General features: G+C 47.8%; 1 protein-coding gene across 5 annotated transcripts in view; it reads right to left on the bottom strand.

The window, feature by feature from the left end:
• ATP9A (ATPase phospholipid transporting 9A (putative)) overlaps positions 1-15,160 on the bottom strand; it is a 110,119-nt gene that overhangs the window by 57,173 nt on the left and 37,786 nt on the right. For all 5 annotated transcript variants that reach the window (XM_084777927.1, XM_084777924.1, XM_084777925.1 and 2 more), the window contains 3 exons: positions 9,739-9,797; positions 8,150-8,201; positions 5,658-5,752 (listed from right to left, as the gene is read on the bottom strand). In XM_084777927.1, coding sequence (XP_084634053.1) covers positions 5,658-5,752; positions 8,150-8,201; positions 9,739-9,797 — 206 coding nt within the window. The remainder of the gene's footprint in view (positions 1-5,657; positions 5,753-8,149; positions 8,202-9,738; positions 9,798-15,160) is intronic.

The raw sequence follows: 15,160 nt of genomic DNA, 5'->3' as shown, positions 1-15,160 counted from the left end.
GGTTCACAGAGAAATGGAAATAAGGGTTCTCCTACTAAATGATCTTATTTTATTTATTTGCCTGTGTATTTACAGACAAGACTTCACATAGCCCAGGCTGACCCTCAACTCACTATTTAGGCCAAGGATGACCTTGAACTCCCAATTTTCCTGCCTCCACTTCCTGCATGCTGAGATTAGGAGCGGGCCACCATGCCTGGTTATGAATACTGGGGCTCAAGGCCAGGTTTCATGCACGCAAGCTGAGCAGTCCACCCAGTGAGTGCAATTCCAGCCCAGTAAACCTTACTTTAAAACAAAGATGCCCTTGGGATACTGCCCAGTGCTCGAGTGCTCACCTAGTACCTGTGTGGCCCTGGCCTCAACTGAGACACAAAGGAAGAGCTAGCCAGGCGCGGTGGCGCACGCCTTTAATCCCAGCACTTGGGAGGCAGAGGCAGGTGGATTGCTGTGAGTTTGAGGCCAGCCTGTTCTACAAAGTGAGTCCAGGACAGCCAAGACTACATAGAGAAATCCTGTCTGGAAAACAAACAAACAAAACGAATGAACGAAGAGCTAACCAAACAGAGCTGCCTGGTTATAAGAGGTCTGTAGGTTAGGGGGTGGGGGAGCATCTTTAATAATCGACTTCACAAGTTGATTGATTTGAGACTGGTCATTGGGCACACCTGTTACCCCAGCACTTGGGAGGCAGAGGCATAAGGATCAAGAGTTTGAGGATAGCCTGGGCTACACATTACAACCCTATCTCGAGACAGTAAAAAAGTAAATAAGTAAATATTCCAAAAACAATCAGGCCTTCGATCAGACTGGGGATGGCAAACAGCAACTAGAAGGCTCTGGTAGCTAGAGAAGGCCACTGGCCACCCCTCCGGCAGGCTGCACCATGCAGGAGGCTCTCTCCGCACATCCCAGTACGGATAAGAAGAGGCCCAGAGGTTTCCCCATACACTGACTGGGGAAAGTCAGAGCAGCAGGGTCCTAGTTCCATGAAGTGTCACCCGCGGGCCGGAAGGCACGCGTCTCTAGGCACTGAGAAAGATCTGGGAAGATCAGCACCTACATTACAGAACGCCCTTTGGAAAGACGACAAGGTCTGAGGCAGAGGCGACAGGCAGGGCCTCCCACTTCCTTCCGCGGCTTCTACACGGCTCCATGTATTTTTCAGTCAGAAATAGACTAATACGTTACTGGGAATGATTGTCCCAGTAGATTTCTTTGCCCTTGATAGAATTTTTTTTTTAAGATTTTTATTTACCTTATGTATATGAGTGCTCTATCTCATATACCTTAGAGGGCCTTAGAGGACACAGATGGTTGTGAGCCACCATGTGGTTGCTGGGAACTGAACTCAGGACCTCTGGAAGGGCAGACAGTGCTCTTAACTTCTGAGTCATCTCTCCAGCTTGAATTATTTTTCTCTCAAAACAAAACAATAACAACAACAAAAACAACCCTAAGGGTTGGAGAGATGGCTCTTCCAGAGGTCCTAAGTTCAATTCCCAGAAATCAGATGGTGGCTCACAGGCATCTATAATGGGATCTGATGCCCTCTTCTGGCCTGAAGGTGTACATGCAGGCAGAGCACTGTATACATAATGAATAAATCAAATAAATAAATAAATAAATAAATAAATAAATAAAGCCAACCCTAAAACACTGCTCCTTTGATCCCCAGGCCCAATAAGGCAATTACTGTCTCCCCGCAGCAAACTCAACAGTATCTTATCTTTAACACCCTCAGCCCAGGCCTGAGCCAAACAAGGGCAAATTGAGTGTCTATTAAACCAGGAGGTACTTCCTATGCAAGGCCGAGGGACACTCTGCCATCTTTGCTGGCCTCAAAAACCTCCCAGTCATTCTAAGGATCAGATTCCTTTTTCTGGAGAAATTCTTACCAAGAAATGAAACACAGGCCCCATAAGATTAAAGCAGTGTGGGCAGCCAGGGCTCTTGGACCATTGCTAGAAACTCATTTAAAAATGAACTGCAAGAAGGGCACTGTCTGGGCCGTGCGGGGAGGAGCAGCAAAACAGCTCTAGAACTCAAGGGAGCAGGTTAACACAACCACAGGGGGTGTGTCTCGGAGCGTGTATGGGGCATCGCTCTGCTTGCTGCCCTTGTGGTCACCACATCTCCGATAATCTATGAGCTGCACGAGAACTCTAAGGGGGCTGCCAGCCCTCACTGGGCGGCATCACCGGCACTCACAATAGCAACACTTGATCTCTTTCAGGCATGGCTGCTGGAGCAGATTAATGATTCAACCACCACCCCTGAAAAAAAACTCAAGAGATGTAGATTGCTGGCAACGACCACCGCCCTTAGAAAGAATCTGGAAAAACAGACTGTTCAGCAAGGTCAGGTAAAGAAGGTTTTGCTAGTAGCTCTGATGTAGAAAATCTTAGGGAACAATTTGAAATTAAGGAAAAATTCACTCTTAATAGTAAAGCTAGGAACTTTTTGAGGTTGGCAAGCAATTAGCACTGGCTGGTGTGACTCTCTCACTGAAGCTGGGCTCCAAGGTGACTAATTTCTTCTGCTTACTTTTGCCCTCAGCTTCCTGATATGATTTAATAAAAATTATTAATGAGTACATGCATACCTTAAAGATAGAAATGGCTGATTGTTTTTTATATAAAAGTTTAGGTTTGTGATACCTCTAAGTTTTTTCTAATATTTATTATTATGTATACAGTGCTCTGCCTACATGTACACCTGCAGGCCAGAAGAGGGCATCAGATTACATTATAGATGGTTGTGAGCCACCATGTGGTTGCTGGGAACTGAACTCGGGACCTTTGGAAGAACAGTCAGTGCCTTTAACCTCTGAGGTATCTCTCCATCCCCATCTTCTAAGATTTTTATAAGATTACTTTTTAAGATAATCGATACTTCTTTTTATAGCTGCAAATTGCAGCCTGCCAGTAAAGAGAAGCTGGCTGAACAATTACCTTGCTTGCTCACACTTCCTTAATATATAAGAAGCTGCTTAGTTACAAATGTATGTGGGAGCCGGGCGTGGTGGCACATACCTTTAATCCCAGCACTCGGGAGGCAGAGGCAGGCAGATCACTGTGAGTTCGAGGCCAGCCTGGTCTACAAAGTGAGTCTAGGACAGCCAAGGCTACACAGAGAAACCTTGTCTCAAAAAAAAAAAATGTATGTGGGTTCTCAGAAATAACTTTTTTTCATGACTGTTTCTCACCCATAACACATAAAACATTTGTTCATATGAGGGTATTGAGGAACATGTTTTTCTTACATAGACCCATTGTGGTCATTCACTTAAAGAGAAATAGAATGTAACCACATTGTGATCTTTGTACTGCTTGAAAGGTCTTGCTGAGATATATAAGCTGTGGGAGAAATAAGTTGTTGGAACTCTTTGAAGTTTGCTCTATCCACCCAATGTGAGTGTGTATGTGTGTGTGTGTGTGCGTGCGCGCGCGCGTGCGCGTGTGAGAAAAAGAGAGAAGACAGAGTATGTGGTCTTTTTCTCTCCTTTCTTCCCTTTCTTTTCTAGGTGCTTGCCACTATTAGTGGAAGCCCACACTAGAGCCAATGAGCTAACATTCCTAGCCCACACTTACCATAACAGGCATAAGCCCACATCAGGGAGCTACCAGTACTGGCCTCATGTCGGCAATTTAATTCTGGCCCCTCAGCTACCATGATCAGTGGAAGCCGCTGTTGGTAACAATCAGTTCCGGCCTGGTCAGTTGCCCTCAGAGAAAGCCAGCCGTCAGTCTACGCCCTGACTCAGTACACCATGTGGTGTGTGGCAGCTGGTCTTCAACAGGGCATTATGACCAGTGTGTGTGAGGGACATGTTCATCATGACGTAGGTGCTGCTGAGATTCGGCACTTGCACTGGCCCGCTTCTCCTCTCCTCTTCAAGCCCAGGAAGAGTAACGTTTCACTTAGCCATTCCAGGTGCTGTGGGAAAGCATTTCCGTCTGGCATGGGACAAGTGAGGTGGCTCAGTATGTAAAGGCACTTGCAGCCAGTCATGACCCTAACCCTAACTACATGAGTTTGATTCCTGGGACCGACAGTGTGAAGAGTGAAAACTGACTCCCACACGTTGTCCTATGATCTCCACACATGTGCTGTGACACACACACACACTAAATATATAAATAAATAATTAACAAATTTAGCCAGCTGCTGTGGCAAACCTCTAGACAGACACTGCACTCTGCGGCCACCTGGTTCTATGCAGGAGGGCATAGCAGGGCATACACCAGGTGGCTACTAGTAGGGACCCTGCCTGATAGGGGGTGGGGGTGGGGGGAAGGAATGCCAGGTGAGAGTGATCAGAGAGTATAGGATGTAGCTCAGTGGGAACTCAACTGCCTGCCTAGCATATGCAAAGTCCTGGGTTCAATCCCAGCACAAACAAAGGAAGAAAAAGAAAAAACCAACACCAGGTCAAAACCAAATTAATACTTGTAGACTGGAGAGACGCTGTGCACAGAGCCTGTGTGGTGGGCCTGCTGGCCCCTGCAAAGGGTGTCTCTCCCAGAGGAAGCACCAATCCGAAGGTTTGACTTGAGCTAGAGGCCAGCAGTCAGAGGGGCAGCCGCCAGGGTCAGAGCAGAGACAGTACATGTGGCTGAGGACAACGACAAGGCCTGCTGTCTTAAGTCACTATTCTATTGCTGTGAAGAGCCACCCTGACCAAAGCAACTCTTATAAAATGAAGGCATTTAACTGGGGGGCTGGCTTACAGTTTCAGAGGGTTAGTGCGTTATCATCACGGTGAGATAAGCAGTGCTAGAGAGGTAGCTGAGAGCTACCGTCCCAATCCATAAAGGCTAAGAGGGAGAGGCCCTCAAAGCCCACCTCAGTGACACACTTTCTCCTACAAGGCCGCGCCTCCTACTCCTTCTCCAGCAGTGCCACTCCCTGATGACTAAGCATTCAGATATATAGCTTGTAGGGGAGCATTCTTATTCAACCACCACACGCGCAGAACAGGATCTCAGTAGATAGACCGGCCTCTAAGATGAGCAGTTCTCACCCTGTGGGTCATGATCTCTTAGGGAGCCGAGTATCAGATACCCTGCATATCAGACAGTTACATTACAATTCATAGCAGTAGCAAAATTACAGGCTTTTTGTTTTGTTCTGTTTTGTTTTTCAAGACAGGGTTTCTCTGTGTAGCCTTGGCTGTCCTAGACTCGCACTGTAGACCAGGCTGGCCTCGAACTCACAGGGATCCACCTGCCTCTGCCTCCCGAGTGCTGGGATTAAAGGCGTGCGCCACCACACCCGGCTAAAATGACAGTTGTTAAGTAGCAACAAAATGTTATGATTGGGGGTCACCACAACATGAGGAATGGCATTGAAGGGTCGCAGCAGTAGGAAGGTTGAGAACCACTGATACGGATGCTCTTAGCAGAAGGAAAGGCCTCCTTCTCTTACACCCCAGCAAACTGGCAAGATCACCCTCGGTAGCACTCCTCATAGGGGGCTGGGGCTGCCTCTGGTGCAACTAGGTGAGTGGGGCCACGCAGGCTCAAGGGTCTCCAGGTCCCCACCAGCCCGGCTCCACATGCCACAGGCCCCGTTGGCCTCCAAGTACACCTGAGTGTGAGGAGCAGGCTGTGACCTAGTGGCCAGCATGCAGCTCTTTGAGAAAAGCTACTCACAGCAGCCGTGGGGAGCCTCTGCGTGCAGGCCACCGGCAGCCGAAGCTTCCAGTCTGTCTCTCCATCCAGCTGATCCGTGCGCAAGAAGCAAGACCCTGCAGAGAGATTTGGGCACTGCCTGATGTCTGAAACCCAAGTGTAGAACTTGAATTCTGGCAGCAGCAGCAGCTCCAGGCAGTGCTGGCTCTGGTCCTTGAAGAAATGGCCCATGAACGGCCAATGACTCTCAAGGAAAAGAAATCTCCACTTCCTTCCCCCTCTACAAGGTCTGGGTTCAAATCCTCACTCAACCCCTCACCGTAGGATCTAGGGTTGGGTGGGGCCCTTGACTTTGCTGAGCCATCGTCATCTGCCCTTATATGTATAAAAAATGGAGGCCACTATACCAATCCAGCAGGGTGATGAGACTGTGGCCAACACAGCATAGTCACTCCTCGACTATTTCTAGGCAGGGGTTTGGAATTTCCAGGCCCCTTCTCAGGACCATTTGGACTTGTCACTTACTGGCCTAGTTATCTCTGCGCTTCCGGCTCCTGAGGTGTAGGAATGGAGACAGTAAGAGCCCCCCGCCTCCAGGGGTGTTCAAGGGCTAAAGAGCTGAGCCATGGGCTTAGAGCATGGCTATTGGAAAGAACCGTGACAGGGTCTGCCCTCACTGCAAGGTGACCCCACTAACACAGAACCCCCAAGTCCACAGCGCTTCAAAATCCAACATGATTGATCGATGACTGACTGATTTAGAGACAAAGTCTCAAATGTGCCCAGTTGGCCTGGAACTCACTATAATAGCCAAGGGTGACCTCAAACTTCTGATCCTCCTGCCTCCATTTCCTGAGTGCAGGGTGGACAGGTGTGTCACATGTTATGCAGGGTGGGCAGGTGTGTCACATGTTATGCAGAGCTGGGATTGGAACCCCAGGGCCTGAGGCATGCTGGGCCAACACTCTACAAACTGGGTCACATCCTTAAAAGTTCTTTTTTTTTAAAGCCTATACAAGGGGCTGGAGAGATGGCTCAGTGGTTAAGAGCACTTTCTGCTCTTCCAGAGGTCCTGAGTTCAATTCCCAGCAACCACATGGTGGCTCAGAATCATCTGTAATGTGATCTGATGCCCTCTTCTAGCAAGCAGATGTACATGTGATAGAGCACTCCTATGCATAAAATAAATTATTTTTTAAAAGCCTATACAATAAAGCTTTGTTTCAGACATAAAATCTTAAGCCTGATGTACTCTGCTCCCATACGGGACACTGAAGAAGACAGGCTTGCACATTTTAGGGACATATACCTCAGTCGTGTCATAAGCTCTGGGACAGTGGGTAAGACAGGAAGGGAGTCCAGGTCACTGACATACAATTAACACTTCCAGGAATGAGGGCTGGGGAGAGGGCTCAGCCAATCAAGTGCTCGCTCTGTACTGGTGAAGAGCCAAGCTCAGCTCCCCAGAACCTCGTGGGACGTGGGAGGGCATGCTGTCTTCCCAGCATTCTTACTTTGCAAATGGAGCCAAGGCAGGAGAAGCCCTGGGAGTTCAACAGCTTCCAAGCACAGAGGCAGAACACCATAACCATGTAGGTTGTGTGTGGTGGTTTTTGTTTGGTTTGGTTTTTTTTTTTTTTTTTTTTTTTTTTTTTTTGACACAGGGACTGACTATTATGGAGCCCAGGCTGACCTCCAACTCCATGCAATCCTCCTGCCTTGGTCTCTGGAGAGCTGGGATTACAGGCATGAATCATCATGCCCCATTTTTCTGTGCTGTTTTTCCTTAATTGTTTATTGTATCTGTTTGCTTATTTTGTTTTTGGTTTTTCTGCGGAGGGAGGGGTGTTACTCACACAACACTGGCTTCTCTCCTTCTACCACGAGGGTCACAGAGATCCGGCTGCCAGGCTTGGAGACAAACACCTACCTGCTGAGCCACGTCGCCAGCCAAACCGCCTGTCTTTTGGTGTTTCGTCAGCTTGGGATTTTTGTTTGAGACATGGTCTCACTATATAGGCCCTCAATGACCTGGAACTTGTTATGCAGAGGCTGCATAGCTCTACCCGCCTCTGCCTCCCAAGTGCTAGGATTAAAACATGTGATGCCATCCCCAGCCATATTTTCTGTGTTTTTAGTGACCAAATTCTATTGACCTATATGCACCCAAAACACTTTTTTGTTGTTCTTGTTTGGTTTTTGTTTTTCTAGACAAGGTTTCTCTGTGTAATAGTCCTGGCTGTCCTGGACTCAATTTGTAGACCAGGCTAGCCTCAAACTCACAAGAGATCTGCCTGCCTCTGCCTCTGCCTCCCTAGTTCTGGGATTAAAGGCATGCGCCACTACCACTTGGCTCCCAAAACACTTTTACTTGTGAAGAGCATCCCTCCACAGAGATGTCCTGGCTTGCCTGTGAGGCCCCACAGTGACATCTACCCTGTGACATTTCCAAACAATGATGCTGCCTGATTATCAGTGGAAAGGCCAAAGGTCAGTGTCCATCAGATGCTTACCATTTTTCTCTGATGTCCTCAGGAAGATCATATCAGCAGGGACCCGCTGGTTCTGGCAAATGGAAGGAAACCGTTAGTGCAGCAGCAGCCAAGGTGGGGTCTCAGCCTTCATCATGGCTAAGCGCAGGGTTGCTTTTCTGGAGTCTGCAGGCTCTTGCACACTCTTAGCATGTTAGTACCCACCAACAATAAGTCGTCTGGGAAAGAGAACAGCGGGTCCTGGGACTCCTCTTGAACCTGCAGCCAGCGCTGCCCTCACCCCACACACCCGCAGCTACAGGCACTGAAGGCAAGCCTGAACACTCCCTAGTGCCTCAGCCCTGGTCCACATTGGGCTTTTTTCCTCTTCTGTGAGTGTATGTGTGCATTTGTGTGTGCGTGTATTTGCACGGAGAACAGAGGTCCTTGGTTTTTTGGTTTTGTTTTGTTTTGTTTTGAGACATGGCTCTGTCACTGACATGAAACTTACCAAGTAGGTTCCAGTGACCCCCAAGAGGATCTGCCTGCTTCTGCCTCCCCAGTGCTGGGATTACAAGTATGTGCCACTACCCAGCTCTGTTCACATGGGGGCCACACTTGGGTTCTCACTCATGTGTGGCAAGTACTTTACTGACTAACCCTTTCTCCCCAGTCCTTGCAGCCGGATGTAAGGAAGTAAAGTTGTGAGAACTAAGGCCATTCTCAAAATAAAGAGGGAAGGCCAGGTACAGTGTGTTAAGCTGTTAATCCCAGCAGAGGGAGGAAAATATGTGGGTTCCCTGATCTATACAGTAAGACCTTGTTTCAGAAACAAACAATAATAAAGAGGAATAAATACATGGCAGGCGGGAGGGGGGGGGGGCACAGCAGCCCTGTGTGGCTGAGCTAAGAAGCCTTCCCTTTTCTCTTAAGTTGACCTTGGATGCTTGCACTTAACCGGTTAACAAGGGGCATGCTTCAATTCTTACAGAAACAGAGTAAGATAGGATCCCCAGACTCTCCCCCAACACCCCCCCAAACCTTGTCACGCCTTCCAAAAACATACAAGTCTGTGTTTGCTCAAGTGATAAACGTTAACACAGACTTTCTACCGTTCTCACCACTCTCCACCCCTGCGCCCCATAAAATGGTTGGCGGGCACCGTGAGTCAGGACATACAGGCTAGCAGTGCAGTAAAGGTGAACTCGGTATTTTAAAGTGTCAATGTGGCAAGCTGTCTTCTAGAAAAGACACTATGACTAAGTGGGGTTTTGTTTTTTGGTTTGTTGTTGTTTTTTTTTTTTTTTTTAAAAACCTGCTCTCAAACAAACACAAAGCAGAAAATCAAATGTATACTGTGTGTTTATAATTATAAGCAGAGCTCCTGGCTCCCCTGCACACAGGCACCTTGGGAAAATCTCTTTGTGTTTGTCTCAAGGTATAGAAGTTTTTCTTCCCAAGACAGAGAAATGTTTGCTAGCATCCCAAAGAGTTCTGTTTTGGTTTGGTTTGGGTTTTTTCCCTCAGTCTACTAGACGCAGAGCACAAGGGCTCTGCCCAGCCTGGACCACTCCCCATGCTCCCACTCCCACCGATGCCCAGACCCTGAGAAGCTTCCAGACTCCACACACCTTTTCCACAAGGATGAGATCTCCCACCTGGATGTTCGAACTCTTCACCTTCACGGTCCCTGCAAAGCAACAGGCCAAACATCACTGTCTTGGAACATTTAGGGTCTAACAAGTAGCAGGGGCACCCGAGTGCCCACACCCCGCCTCTGAACAAAATACAGGTATTCTTGTGTCTGTAACCCCAGTGCTGAGAGGGCAGAGCTAGGAGGTCCCAGAACTCTCTCACTAGCCAGCCTAGCTACCTCACTAAGCCCCCGGTTCAACAAGACCCTGTCTGAAGACACAGGAGCTCTCCTCCTCAAAACTTCTAAACCTGATACTAAGGAAGTAAGTAGCTATCGGGTATTGCTTGGAGGAAAGCAAGACCAGCCCTGAGCCTGTTTAATACAAAAGCAACCACTGAAGGCTAACTGGGAGCACCTGAGTTCCAGCTTCAGATCCCCAAGGTAGGAGAACCAGCTCTCAAGTTGTTGTCTACACACACACACACACACACACACACACACACACACACACACACACACACACGGGGGGGGGGGGGGGGCAGGCTTTTTTCTTTCTTTCTTTTTAAAGGCCAAGAATGGTAATACACAACTTTAATAGTTGTGGAGGCAGTTTAAGAGGTGGAGGCAGAGGATCTACATGAGTTCAAGGCCAGGCTGGGCTACATAGTAAGAACCTATCTCAAAATAAACAATAAATAGCACATCCTTTTGACAAGAGAGACCATTCCAGAGATGGAAAAATTGCAGCAATGGGGCCCAGTGGAATTGGAGATGGAGAAACAAGCCTGTCCACCAGGGGGCACCAGCGCTAGTAGGCAGGGAGAGAGAGAGAGAGCTCCCAGGCTGCTGGCCCTAGCATCATAGCGCAGAGCCTGACAGGAGACCTTTAAGTCCAGCACCACCCTTGGCTCCACTCAACATTTCTTCCTCTCAATTTTACCAAACTTACCAAATGTACATTGCCTTGGGTTTTTTATTACCAAATATATGCCAATGACCACCCCTGGGTTCAGATCTCAGTCACCAATGGTTAAACCTAACTGACTGCTAACTGGTCACCCCTGGATCTATATATTTGTGAGCTTGACAGAGAACAGCATCCCGCTCTGGCAGGCGTGGCAGGGATTGGTTCTGTCAATGTTAGGATTTATTTCTAAATCCTTCACACTTGTTCATTTTACAATAAGCATTAGGTAGGTTGCTTTTCCAACTAGACACACAGACAGACAGACAGATAGACACACACACACACACACCAAAAATTTTAAACACCCAGGCCCAGTCTTTTCCTTCCGCACCCAATCCTCAATTATGATCAATTCACTTAAAGCCTGCCTCCCTCAGGCCATCTCTTGTACCTCTGCAAACCCCCTTCATCCAGGCTTCCCTAGTGGGTTAGTCCCTCATGCAAGCAAGCCTGCTATCCTCACCCAGCCATCAAGATCCCAAGGGGACTAACAGGACCCAAACATGGCCAGGACACCTGCATTGCTTAGCCAGGGACTGTCACCGAGGGGTTGAGTAGTATGACCCAGGTCAGCAGCTTCCAGAGAATTCCCATCATTAAGAGCACTGACTGCTCTTCTAGCCAACTAGGATTCTACACCCAGTACCCACATGGTGGCTCACAACCATCTGTTAACTCCCGCTACAGGGGATCTGACGCCCTCCTCTGGCTTCTACAGGCACTGCACACATGTGGTGCACAGACATACATTCAAGGCAAAACACTTAAAATAAAAACATAGAAAAGAAAGAGATGCTTATATCCACACCTGTTACACTAGTGTGAATACCAAGCATAGAACTTGGACTTCCACCTCATATGTCGTGGTGGTATGGTGTGTGTGTGTGTGTGTGTGTGTGTGTGTGCGCGCGCGCGCGTGTGTGCGCGCACACACACAAGCCAGATGACAACTTTGAGGAATTGGTTTTCTCTTTCTACTTTATGGGTCCTTGGGACAGAACTTGAAAGTGTCAAGTTTTGCTGCAAGAGACTTTTACCAAAGGGCCAGCAAGATGACTCCTTGAGTAAAGGATGTCTGCTGCCAAACCCTGTGATCTGAATTTGATCCCAGGGCCCCACATGCTAGGAGAGACTCAACTCCTGAAAGCTGTCCTCTGACCTCAACACACACACACACACACACACACACACACACACACACACACACACACACACACACACACACACTCGCACTCAGAATCTGCATTCCGTTTTGTACTGAGCCCTGCCTATTCTATAGCTGGCTCAAGAGAAGTCAAAAATACAGAGGCATCTTCCTCAAAAAGTACCCTGAAGAGTGAAGACCCAGAACCCACCCTTTCCCCTTCTGGGATCCTGTACCCAGCATCCATCACTAGGCTGTTAGACTTCTTCAGGAGTACGTTTTATTTGTGCATTTATTTATTGTGTGTATGTGTAGGAGCTTGTGTGCCCCAGCATGCGTGTGGATTCTGGGGTAGAACTCAAGCCATCAGGACTGGCAGCCTTTACTCACTGAGCCACCCTGCCAGCCCCAAGCTCAGAGGTTTTTTTTTTCAGCACACTGTGGGAGACTCCGGGAGAAGCTGGAGTGAAAAATCTTACAAAAGTGAGAAACCTTCAGACCCAGCCCTCATCATTAGCCAGCTTCTGATAAATCCACCCCACCCACTTTCATCACCTCTCCACAGCAGGCCTGACGGCAGTTCCTAACGAGGGACAAATGGCCAATGAGCGCAGCTGTTTGTCTCTAAGGCGCTGCATACCCCCACCACCACCCCAGCCTTTCAGAAGCAAACCAACAGGGCCGAAGCCGCCTTTCATGGATGACAGACCCAGAATAAGAGCAGCCTGTGTCTGTGGCAGGGAGATGCCAGATGTTTCCTCAGAGCGAAACGAGTACAGGACGACCCAGAGAGATCTGCACACGCTCCATCCCTCCCCCCAGAAGAGGGAACCCCTTCCTTAAACAAATTCCAGGGCACTGGACCGCGGGGGCCCTGGTTTTTGACCCTGAACACCTCGACTAACAGTTCTATTTTTTTTTTTTTTTTTTTGGTTTTTCGAGACAGAGTTTCTCTGTGGTGCCTTGGCCATCCTGGACTCACTTTGCAGACCAGGCTGGCCTCGAACTCACAGCCACCCGCCTGCCTCTGCCTCCCGAGTGCTGGGATTAAAGGCGTGAGCCACCACGCCCGCCTAACAGTTCTATTTTTCATGGTGAGTGCAGGACAGTGACTGCTGTTGTGGACCAGCCTCACCAGCCTTGGCTAATGGATTACTAACTGCTGACATCAAAACACCTCCACGCCCCCAGAGTTCAGAGACTTAAAGGTGAGGTTTTCATATTCAGATAGCGGCAGTTCGGAAACCCAGGAAAACTCACTTGAAAAACAAGCCAAGGTTGAAAAGTGTGGTCATAAAGCACCTCTATTTAAATCAGCTAAGAACTTTAAAAGAAAAAAAAGAAAGAATAGACTTTAAATACCTTAAGTTTATATTCAAGTCATAAGCTATAGAGACTTTTCTATAAATATACCAACGGTCAACACCAGTTGACAATATCCCAAAATGACAAATAGGCTAACAGCTTGGGAGCAGGAAGTAGATTTAGGGAAAAGTTAGTAGTGCAGGGGGTGGTGAGATGGCTTAGCAGGTAAAGGAACTTGTTGCCACACCTGGCTAGATCCCCAGGACCCACATGGAGAAAGATGAGAACTCCTCCAAGTAGTCCTTTAATTTCCACAGGTGTGCCAGGCACGTACACACATGTGTATACACACACACACACACACACACACACACAAACATATATACATGGTGCACAGACATGTAGGCAAGCAAAACAACACCCATAAGCAAAAATGAAAACAAATTCAGCCCAAGAGATAGCACTTGGGAAGCAGATGCAGGCATATATCTATGTTGAGTTCAAGGCCAGCCTGGTGTAAAAAGTGAAATACCATTAATAATAACAATAATAGTAATAATAATAAATAATGTACTTTAAGAAAACACATAAATTCATACTCAGTCATTAAACACAATCTATACTATGAAGACAGAAAAGCAGTTGCTTGAGTTAACCAATAACTGAGCAAGTTCCCATGGACTACATCCCTTCATGCTTACTAAAAGGCCAGTGGAACAGGATTCCCCTAAAAATAAATAAATAAATAAACAAACAAATAAGTGTTGTTGTTGTTATTTTTTATTATTATTATTATTATTATTATTATTATTATTGTTGTTGTTGTTGTTGTTGTTATTGTTATTATTAACAACAACATACTCAGGTTAGAAGGGATGGAAAGTAACTACAAGCCCAGGAAACCATCCACAAAAGACTCTGATAAACTGAAAAGGGTTTTAAAAGGAAGATGAGCTCTCTGGCCCCAGGCACTCTGTAGCTGGGCTAACAGTGTTCACAGACACCACAGAGTGGAAGAGAGACAAGAGACTGGAGAGAGGCAAATACAGCACAGCCCTAAGAAAAGGCTGAAGTCTGCACGGGCAGCACAGGCTTCTGGCTCAACCCTGGTGGTTGCCATCTGCCCAGATGCTCCAGCAGGAGTGAGGCCACTGTGCTCACTATGCTGCTTGCACTTTCTTTCAAGGCTAATTACCTCAGCTTCATTTAGCCCTGTGTGGGGCGTTAGCGGGGGAAGGCAAGCCCATATGAAGAACTAGGTACTCATGTGTGAAAATGCAAGCCCTAGCCCACGTCTCTCACCCCCTCTCACAGGCACACCTCCCCTAAGACTCAAACTTGTCATAAAAAGTATAAAATACAAAGTCTAAAGAGAAGTTCATTTGCTTGGCCTTTCCTGACCCAAACTGAGACTTCTGCAGCTGGTCTGTTCTCCTGTTGTTTGAGGTGAACTAACATCTTTCTGAGCAAGTAACTCCTGCAGGGCCCTCTCCTTCGCTCTCTGACCTCATATCCTGGAACCTCAGCACCCTTCAACATTGTTGGTTGGGGGAGACAGCTGTTGGGGGAGACAAGTCTCCCAGCACCCCTTTCTCCCTGTGCCACGCTTTGTATATAAGGTTGCAGAACTGACCTTCCAGGGCCTGGGGGCCTCACTGGTTCTGCCCTATACTCAGCCTGTTGCTACTTTTGTAGAATTCTTTTTCTTTTTGTTTTTGAGACAGAATCTTCCTCTACAGCCCTCTACGGCCTGGAGCTCGCTATATAGACCAGGCTGGCCTCAAACTTCCAGAGACCCACCCGAGTGCTGGAGACAAAGGCATGTGCTTTCCCAGGGCTGAGCACACATCTGGAACAGGCCTGGGACCCACATCGAGAAGGTTCTGTACTGAGTTCACAGCTCCACTAGAACCGTCTTGAAATTCCTTTGGTTTTTCCAGGGCAGGGAGGGGGAGACAGGTCTCTGGTGGCTCAGTCTCCTGCTTCCGACTCCTGAGTGCC

This window comes from Acomys minous (assembly GCF_964271855.1).
Source record: "Acomys minous genome assembly, chromosome: 3".
Classification (NCBI taxonomy): domain Eukaryota; kingdom Metazoa; phylum Chordata; class Mammalia; order Rodentia; family Muridae; genus Acomys; species Acomys minous.
This window is presented reverse-complemented; position numbering and strand designations above follow the sequence as displayed.